Raw genomic sequence first — 10147 nt, 5'->3', positions numbered from 1 at the left:
ATATATATATATATATATATATATATATATATATATATATATATATATATATATATATATATATACCTATGAAAAGTTTAGACGTATGCAGAATGGTCCTAAAATGTATTTTCCTCAAAAACCTTTTTATTGCACATTATTAATTGGCTCACCATTACTTTGCATAAGTTTGTCACTGAAAAAAAAAACACAAATCGCAACAAGTATTATGTGTTTTAAATTTTGATGATGCCTGTATTCAAAATTGAAAGTTTTTGGATTATTCAAAATTGAAAGTTTTTGGATTATTTCAATTCTGAATTCGTATAACCTAGATATAAAGACAAATTACATATTTCAAAAAGTGATACAATCATCATCCTCAAATTATCCAAATTTATTGTTATTCCAGATCCTTAATTGTAACAAAATCCATGCACATCAACACCTGATAGATAATCTTGGGCTGTCAAACAAACATTACATCAACACCTAATAGATAATCTTGGGCTGTAAAACAAACATTTTTCCAATTATGAAAAATACTAACATTTTTAGCATGACTTAAATTCATAACCTATAAACTGAAAGCATTTAAATGTATATGACAACATTACTTAAAGCCTTCAATTTATATCCCAAACGTGAAACTAATACTTACTTTAGTAAAGATTACTTTCTTTTGAATTCCGACATATATGAGCCAAAAGATCATACACATCACGTGTTGGTATTGTTCTTGGCCTCTCGTGACCCTGCATCCCATTGGTAACAAAATTCCATCTCTCTTAATTTTTAATTTACCTATTTATTTAATAAAATTTTACAAGATATTAATAAAAAGATTGACACCCTTACCAAAGGATGGTTATTTTTTGTGTTTCTTTTGGTTTGTATTTTTATGTGTTTCAAACAGTAAAACTACGAGAATATATAAAATAAAGTCTTATTAGTTTTCAAACTCGTATGAACCATTAACCTTAATATCATTTAATTTTGTTTTATCGACATCATCATTTCCCTTTCTTATGTAATAAAAACCAATAAACGTGGATATATATATATATATATATATATATATATATATATATATATATATATATATATATATATATATATATATATATATACTTTTAATATGTTATAATTTAGGAACACAAAGATTGTTTTACAATAAAAAAGAAACCACATTAAAAAAGTCCATTAAACAAAACGAGATCATCTTATAATACGAATACAACTACTTATTTTTATTTAAAATAATATATGTGTAAAAAATATTGGTCACACTTAAACAATGGTCAAGACCCACCAACCTATAAAAACCATGTTTGCCGTGCAATGCAACAATTTTGTTGTTTACTACTTTATCTGCTTAAACAACTCCGCCGTCTCTTTCTATCTCACAACTGGAATGTACGTAACGTCGGACAAGAATACTCAAACAAGTTTCTCACCAATAAATATATATGTATATATATGTAAAGTTGAACAAGAATGCTTTAACAATTTATTTCCATTTGTTACTCAGTTTTAGAGAGAGAGAGAGGGAGAGAGGAAGAGATGGTGTGGTTTGGGTGTTTGATTGCACTACTAGTGGTGGTTGGTGGTGGCACCACGGTGGTGGTGGGTGGAGCAAACGTGAGTTATGATGGAAGATCACTTATTATTGATGGGCAGCGTACGATTTTGTTCTCGGGGTCAATTCATTATGCAAGAAGCACCCCTGATGTACGTATACATTCTCTTTCTCTTTCTATGAGAATATTAAACCAACAAAAAGTTTTTAAAGTTTTATATGGATATAAAAAAAAAAAAAAAAAAAAAAAAAAAAATTCACACTGCCTACCTGCCCTCCACGTTTCATTAGTTTTTATCAATGTTCCTTTTTTTTGTATTTTTTAACTTTCAAGAAACATGGTTTATTATGCACGAAGCACCCTGAATATTAAAGCTGAAAAAAAAAGTTTAAAAGTTCAAGATATAAAAAAAATAATGTTCACACTGGCCCACTCGGTCCTCCACAGTTTCAATAGTCTTTATCAATATGTTTTTTTAAACGTTTCAAGAAACAAAGGTTTTGTTTTTATGTTTTAAACATCAAAGAAACTTTGGTTAAAGTTATTTTCGTCTTTTCTGGTCATTTGATATAAATGACACCAAAGATTGTGAAGGCTGACTTTTTTATAATTAAATGATATGCATATGGAATTATTACAGATTCTAAAAAATATAGATATAGATATGATGATTTAATTACAAGTCAAATGATTTGCAGATGTGGCCATCTTTAATAGCTAAAGCCAAACAAGGTGGTCTTGACGCCATTCAGACATATGTGTTTTGGAACCTCCATGAGCCACAACCTGGCCAGGTGTCTCTTTAAACTCGAACCCACATTCCTACTTCTTTATGTATATATGCGCATTACTTATATGTATATCTTTCTATTAAATTGTATGCAGTATGATTTTAGTGGAAGAAATGACGTAATAAGTTTCATTAAGCAAGTCCAACAACAAGGTCTGTATGTAAGCCTACGAATTGGACCCTTCATTGAGGCCGAATGGACTTATGGGTATGCGTAATATTACATGTCTTTAACCATTCAGCTAGCTGAATTTTGAAACTAACTTTTTATGCGTATTTCTTTCAGAGGTTTGCCATTTTGGTTGCATGATGTTCCTGGGATTGTCTTCAGAACCAACAACGAACCTTTCAAGGTAACCGCAGTTTTGACCATAAAAGTCAAACTAGCTATTTGATTTTGAAGTTCCATATTGATGTGGGCATTGATTGTGTCGCTTGTACAATATTGTTTTGAAACAATGAAGCTGCTAATATTTGACTTTTTATGAAAAATATTAACATGGAATCTTCGTTTTATAGTATACATAAGTTGTTTTTTGAACATGAAAAAGTCAAAACATTGACCTTAATTAATATTGTTTGCATTTATGGCAGCTTTACATGCAAAACTTCACAACCAAAATAGTCAACATGATGAAGGAAGAAAACCTGTTTGCTTCACAAGGAGGCCCAATTATTCTATCACAGGTTTGACAATCTTTTTTTATTACTATGAGATGTTGACATTTTTTACAAAGCATTGTCGAAGTATTATTAACAAAAACTCTTATGTATGACAGATAGAGAACGAGTACCAAAATGTTGAAGGATCATTTCATGATGATGGACGACAGTATGTCAACTGGACTGCAACAATGGCGGTGGGTCAAAACACTAATGAACCATGGATGATGTGCAAACAAGATGATGCCCCTGATCCTGTGGTTCGTGCTCTACTTCTAATTGTTAAAATACAAGAAATAGCAATGTACTTTCTTTGATTTTTTATTTCTTTATTTTTAAAAATGGATTAACTCTCTCTCTCTCTCTCTCTCTCTCTCTCTCTCTCTCTCTCTCTCTCTCTCTCTCTCTCTCTCTCTCTCTCTCTCTCTCTCTCTCTCTCTCTCTCTCTCTCTCTCTCTCTCTCTCCCTCCTAAATCTACATATATTTTTTTCTCAAATGAGACTTCAACCTTCAAATGAGAGGCACCAATCCAACAACAATTCTACTTTCAATTATTTATTACTTTGAAAAATTACTCAGATTATAGCTATCTCCTCCAAATACGAAACAATTTTCACTGCAATAAAAAGACACGTTGAAAGTAAGATATCATGCTATATATAATTCATGATTTTCAAAGTACAATGCCTTAATAAGAAAAAAAGCTAATGTGTAATGCTTTAACATAAAGAAATGGAAGTGGATGCTATAATGTAGTACATTGCTATTTTATGTATTTATATCCCGGGTTCTGATTCAGCAATCCTTTAGCTACACATTGACTCTTGTGGTCAAACATGTAACTCATGCAGATCAACACGTGCAACGGGATGAGATGCGAGGAAACATGGAAAGGGCCAAACTCTCCAAATAAGCCTGCACTATGGACTGAGAATTGGACTTCATTGTAAGCACTTATTTCCCTATTAACTACCTCTAAAATTGAACTTGATCTTTACTATCTAACTTCTTGTTTATTGAAGCTTACAAGGGTTTGGAGATGATGCATACTTGAGATCAGCTGAAGATCTTGCCTTTCATACGACACTGTTCATAATAAAGATGAATGGAACCTTTGTGAATTATTATATGGTAAGATACAAACATTATGAACTTGTAAATATAGATACATTATAGTGTACGTAGCTTGTGAAATACACAAGTAAACATGCATGAACTTATGCTTTTCTTTGTAATGATCACACAGTACCATGGAGGAACGAACTTTGGCCACACTTCTGCAGCATTTATCATTACTGGTTATTATGATCAAGCTCCGCTTGATGAATATGGCATTATCAGACAACCAAAATTCGGCCACCTTAAAGAAATGCATGCAGCATTGAAGCAATCCTTGCAACCATTACTCTATGGAGATTTGGCTATTGAACATTTGGGTGAAAAACAAGATGTAAGAATGTGTTTTGTTTTACATAATATGGATACAATATATGTTTTTTTTCTCTCTTTGAGAGTTGTATTGTTTTTAACAATACAGTTACCCTTAGAATCTTTATGTAACAAGTCAAAATCTTGAAATGAATGTACAGGCGTATGTCTACACCAGAACTTCAGGCGAATGCGCTGCATTTCTTCTTAATAACGACAACAGAGAAAGTGTTAATGTTGCATTTCGTAATATGCACTACACTTTGCCACCAACTTCGATTAGCATCTTACCTGATTGCAGAACTGTAGTCTTCAATACTGCCATGGTATGTTTCTGGAATTTGAAGAAGCTCTTTTTTCCAATCATGATACACTTAGGCCCTGTTTCTGTTTTTTTTTTCTATTAAATTGATGTTTGAATAAACGATGTCTTTTAGAAAATGATCGTATACATAATGAAATGATAAATGAAAGAAATTTTGTCCAGGTCTTGGACTGAATGGGGGAAGACTCTTTTTCTAAATTTTTTTATTAAGTAGTTATTTCTATATTATTAGATATATCACCTGATTAAGTATCATGCCATTAAATCCACTAAGAACGACAAAAAAACCAGCTTACTAACTTTCAACTGCTACAGGTAAACACACAAGTTAGTACACGAGCAATGCAACCAATCATACGCTTCACTTCGGCTGAACAATGGGAAGAATTCACTGAAGTTATCCCTGAATTTGACCAGACCTCATTGAGGTTTAATGGATTGATGGAACAAATGAATACTACAAAAGACTCATCAGATTATCTTTGGTACACGTTAAGGTAAAAGTTCAATGTATAACATTCATTGCCATTTAATTAACCATGGTAAACAGTAAACCAACTGAAATTCAATCTTTGTGAACATACAGAGTGGAGAATAACTTCTCTGAAGATCAACCTATGCTTAGAGTAAATTCTAATGGACATGTTTTACATGCATATGTTAATGGAGATCTTGTTGGTATGGCTTTGTGTTTATATGGTTCTTAACTTGAAATGATGTCTTATCTTGTGATCAAATGTACTGAAAGATGAGGTATGTCTTTCAATTTGAAGGTGCTGGACATGGAACCCGTAAATTTACAAACTTCACACTAGAAAACACTGTTCCTTTCTTAAACGGATCCAACAATGTTTCCCTCCTGAGTGTAATGGTTGGATTACCGGTATGTTATATACATGATGCACTCTCATTGTCAAATTTTACTATTCCAAATCTCAATTACCATAAAGAAAAGAAAATGAATTACTGATTCTTTCAATACAATTGTGAAGGATTCGGGAGCATTTATGGAGCGTCGACGTGCAGGGTTACAAGAAGTGGTGATTCAAGATCAAAATGTCTCGAGCTCCTTATGGGGATATCAAGTGAGCCATAGAATCAAACAATCTTAATTTTTAACACTAAATTGTGTATTTGCAATGGTTGTTGTGTATATCTCTAAATGAGGTTTCATTTATTGACAAAGGTTGGATTGCTTGGGGAGAAGCTCTCAGTTTACACAGAGGTAGGCTCGAGTCATGTATCATGGAGCGAGTACTCGTCTCCTAGTACTCTAACATGGTACAAGGTACGTGAGACTTTGACTTCTTCCTTTCTGACCACTTACTCATACATTAATGGGGTTATCCTTTTTCTTATTTCTCTGAAATTAATCTATCTTTTACCTCTTCTTTTATTAATTATGTTGTTGACCTGTACTTCACAGACAACATTTGACTCGCCTAGGGGTAACGATTCGATTGCACTAAACCTGGGTTCAATGGGGAAAGGTGAAGTTTGGATCAATGGCCAAAGTATTGGAAGATATTGGGTCTCATTTAAGACCCCTACGGGCTCTCCTTCACAAACATGGTTCGAAACCCACATTGATCAGTCACTGCTTGTTTGATTATATATATTTTTTATAGCTAGCAATTGTGATTTGTGACCTTGGGCTTATGTTTGATAGGTACAATGTACCCAGATCTTTCCTTAAACCAACAGGAAACCTACTGGTTTTGTTCGAGGAAGAATATGGAAACCCACTAAACATTTCATTAGATACTGTTTCGATTAACAAAGTTTGTGGGCATGTGTCAGATGCACATCCTCCTAGGATAAATCCATGGGGAGCACATCGTCGCTATCCATGGAGACCAAGGCCTAGAGTACATATACGGTGTCCTCATAATCGAATTATCTCCAGGATCATATTTGCAAGTCATGGTAATCCTTCTGGTGACTGCGAGAGGTACTCCATAGGGAAATGTCATTCGCCTACTTCTCGACGTGTCGTTGAAAGGGTGAGATTTTCGAATATTAAATCCATTGAAGCTTACTAATTTGTAAAACTACAATTTTTCGACCAGGTATATAGCCAATTTGACTTGCATTTATATTGTCTTTTTTTTCTTATTTCAGGCTTGCTTAGGGAAAAGGCAATGTTCGATTTCTCATACGGTAGAAACTTTTGGAGGAGATCCATGTCCAGGCACACCTAAGACGCTTTTGGTGGATGCACGATGTGAATAAGAACACATAATTTACAATTCGATTCTTTAATTTGCGCATAGAAGAAGTCATAAAAGATGTTAGTGAGATGATAATTTGTTATCAGAATTCAATATGAATGCAAGTGAAGCATATATATATACAAGCAAACTATATGAAAAAGTTATAGTTAATTCTAGAATTTTCCAAAGAATACAACGTATAGTTAAAATCGTATTTTCGACTATGATAATCAGCAGTCCCGAGCTTAATTGTGAAATAAAAAGTAGGATGGTAAGAATATTTACAATATGAGCTAGCCATGGTATAACTAACAATCAAGTGCATATGAATATGTATAAGATATGTCCTTTGATAGACGACACTTTTAGCTATTAGATAAGCGGCACCAAAATTATGATAAAATCAAGTGAGAAGACTAATTAATGGTACATGTAACTCTCAAAGTAGACACATAAGATAAGCCATATGCCAACAAAGTTTTGCTCATAAGTCATAGTCTTTTATTTTTTATTTTTTCCACATAGTTAATTTCATGGAACATAAAAATCACAACAATAATTGGCAATCAATTTCATTATAAGATAAGTGTAGCAGCAGCTTTTTATAAACGTTACAATTCTTAAATGTAAGTTTGTAGCAGCAACTTTTTATAAACATTACAATTCTTAAACATAATTTTACCATCATGGAGAAGATTTATCTACAAGATAGTTCATGCAACAAAGACATCAAGCCTTTAAATGTAGCACCCTCTCCAAAACCTACATGGATATAATATAACCGATACGGTTATGGAAGGCAATTCTCCAAATTCTAATTTCAGATCCACCGACAAGTGGTTACGATCGGTTGCAAACAAATACGGACGATTGTAATCTGTCGGAAGGCATTTCTTCAGCGAAAACTATGAGTCAGGAAGTGATAAGTTGCGACCGGTTGTTGATGGTTGCGAACGAGTGGGATTGGGTGCGAACGCTCGTAAGTCGTTGCATTCACAATTGGAATGTTGCGAATGATGGATGGCATTTTGGACTAGTTCGTTGCGAATGTGATTCAAGGCGAGGCATTGTGACTGGTTCCGAAATGCTGCTTGATACTAGTTGTTGGTTCCAACTACCTGGTCCCAATGGGATAGTTGGATGTGATGGATAATTTGGTTACGACTTGCTTTGGGATACATTACTACTTTACACTTAGAGTTCCAATGGAAGCCTCAAAAGTTGAAGAGCTGTCTCGGAATTCCAACCTCGGAAGTTTCATGCCTCGGAAATATCAAGGCCGCCTTCCACTTCCCAAGACATTATTTTCGAAGACTCTTGTTACCAGCTTTTATTAGTCTTTTTATTAGTATTTAAATAAGCCTTTAATTGGCATAGTTATTAGGTGTTTTTTGATTTCTTTTACCGTTAAATTGTAAGACTATATAAAGTCATTGTCAATCATTTGTAGGGAGGTAAATCGATTGAAGTTTATTGAAAATTGAATTGTTGTTCATTTGAGTTGTTTCATATAATTCAAAATTGGTCTTTATTGGAACGCATATCCAACGAACTCAAACTAATAGGTCTTGGTTTGTTTTTTCCGAATTTCAAGCTACAGGTTTAGTTTGATCTTCACACTATCCATTGTTACTTTGTTCTTGTTTTCCCTCTACAATAGCTACCTAATTGGTCCCTTTGCATTAGTTTTTATCTTTTCTATCTTATTCATTTGTTATTCTGCTACGTATTCAAATTCATTTGGGTATCATTGTGGTTTCAAGCTCCATAGTCAAATCATTTGTGGTGTTAAGAGTCTGATTCGTGTTGGTGGATTTTTAGAGCGGTACAAACACACATCATAAGTGGTATCAAAGCCCGGTATCAATTGGGTATTGTTGAGCAAGCCGATGTAACTGTTTAAAAAAATCTACCAAGTTCCAATGAATTGGGTTGATCCAAAGTTTCTTCATGTTCTTCGTGAATCCATAAGGGATGTAGCCAAAGAATCGAGTCGAAGGTAGCTTAGGCATGAGCAACCCAGGTATATTGAGGAATATAAGGTTACTGAATTACCTAAGTTCACAGGAGGAACCGATCGAAAGTTTTATTTGGGTTGGGAGAGGAATATGGAAAGAATATTTGAGTCCAAGGACTTTAATGATGAGAAGAATTGTAGGTATGTGATTGTGAGATTGCATGGTGAAGCCTCAACTTGGTATGAAGCACTAAAGGCCAACAGAAATGATGAAGGGAAGATGAAAATTTTGTCATAGGAATCTTTAAAACACAAACTCAGAAGAAGCTATGTTCCAACAATTCACTGAGTCACAACTTATCCTAAAATTATTGAATCAAGGTAGGGGAAACTAGATGTGACCGAAGACAATGATAAATCGTTGGAAGAAGAAAACAGGCTAAGTGATATTGTTGTGGTTGAAGAAGACAAAGAAATTAACACTTACACATATGATGCTAAACTTTGTTGTGAACCCGAGAACAACATTGACATGATGCCATTTCCCAGTTCTGATTTGATCGAGGAACTTATGGAAGAAAATCATTTTGTGGTTGGATCTGAGACAGTTGAATCAAGTGAGAATGAAGAAACTGAAGAAGTGATTGTGGAAGAAAAGGTTGAACAAGCCAAAGAGGATGAAGATTCAATTCCCATCTACAACTACGATGGGGAGGAGAAAGTTGTTGAAGAAGTTGAAGAAGAGGTGGAGCAGATTGATATGATTGTGGTTAAGTAGGAGATGAAAGTGGGGGAAGCCTTTCTTGAGGAAGGCCCAAAAGAGGATTTTTTCCCATGAAATATCAAGAGGTGTTTCCAACTGGTCTACCACCAGAGGACACGAAGGGATATGTTCATGTGAGTCCATGTGTTGCTGTTTTGTACCCTCCAAAAGACAATATGGGGGAAGTTCCAAGAAAGAAGTGTTCATGGTAGAAGCGATCATCCAAATCCCAAGTATAAACATGGGAAGGAATTCGTGATGTTTGGATATCTTTTCTTTTTGCTTGTCTTAAATTGGGAAGCCATGATTTTGCGACGTACTACTCATCACCTTGATAATGTAAACAATGATCTATTCTCTCAAATGACTCTAATTAAACATTTAAATTTTGGCAAGGTTAATTTGTAGGGTACCAATCTTATTCGTGGATATATGTGAAGGTGGTTCT

General features: G+C 34.0%; 1 protein-coding gene across 1 annotated transcript; it reads left to right on the top strand.

Annotated features, from left to right (window-relative positions):
* The first annotated feature begins 1484 nt into the window (after window positions 1–1484).
* Window positions 1485–7161, top strand: BGAL16 (beta-galactosidase 16). The gene is made up of 18 exons (XM_079034558.1): window positions 1485–1710; window positions 2258–2353; window positions 2445–2557; window positions 2636–2702; window positions 2944–3036; window positions 3129–3272; window positions 3865–3959; window positions 4036–4144; window positions 4260–4463; window positions 4603–4767; window positions 5082–5263; window positions 5353–5444; window positions 5540–5649; window positions 5759–5851; window positions 5953–6054; window positions 6193–6338; window positions 6436–6769; window positions 6888–7161. The coding sequence occupies exons 1-18, from the start codon at window positions 1543–1545 to the stop codon at window positions 6996–6998; spliced, it is 2424 nt and encodes an 807-aa protein (XP_078890684.1). The 5' UTR covers window positions 1485–1542; the 3' UTR covers window positions 6999–7161.
* Window positions 7162–10147: the final 2986 nt, after the last annotated feature.

Source organism: Lactuca serriola, chromosome 4 (genome assembly GCF_051521515.1).
Source record: "Lactuca serriola cultivar US96UC23 chromosome 4, Lser_US96UC23_V15, whole genome shotgun sequence".
Classification (NCBI taxonomy): Eukaryota; Viridiplantae; Streptophyta; class Magnoliopsida; order Asterales; family Asteraceae; genus Lactuca; species Lactuca serriola.
The sequence above is the reverse complement of the archived record's forward strand: the minus strand, read 5'-3'. Positions and strand labels throughout refer to the sequence as shown.

Bases quoted from the DNA above. Each gene is read 5' to 3' on its own strand.
- BGAL16 (XM_079034558.1), top strand. From the start codon at position 1,543: ATGGTGTGGTTTGGGTGTTTGATTGCACTACTAGTGGTGGTTGGTGGT. The intron at 2,354-2,444 runs GTGTCTCTTTAA...AATTGTATGCAG, and splicing joins ATGAGCCACAACCTGGCCAG to TATGATTTTAGTGGAAGAAA. The intron at 6,339-6,435 runs GTTCGAAACCCA...TATGTTTGATAG, and splicing joins GGCTCTCCTTCACAAACATG to GTACAATGTACCCAGATCTT.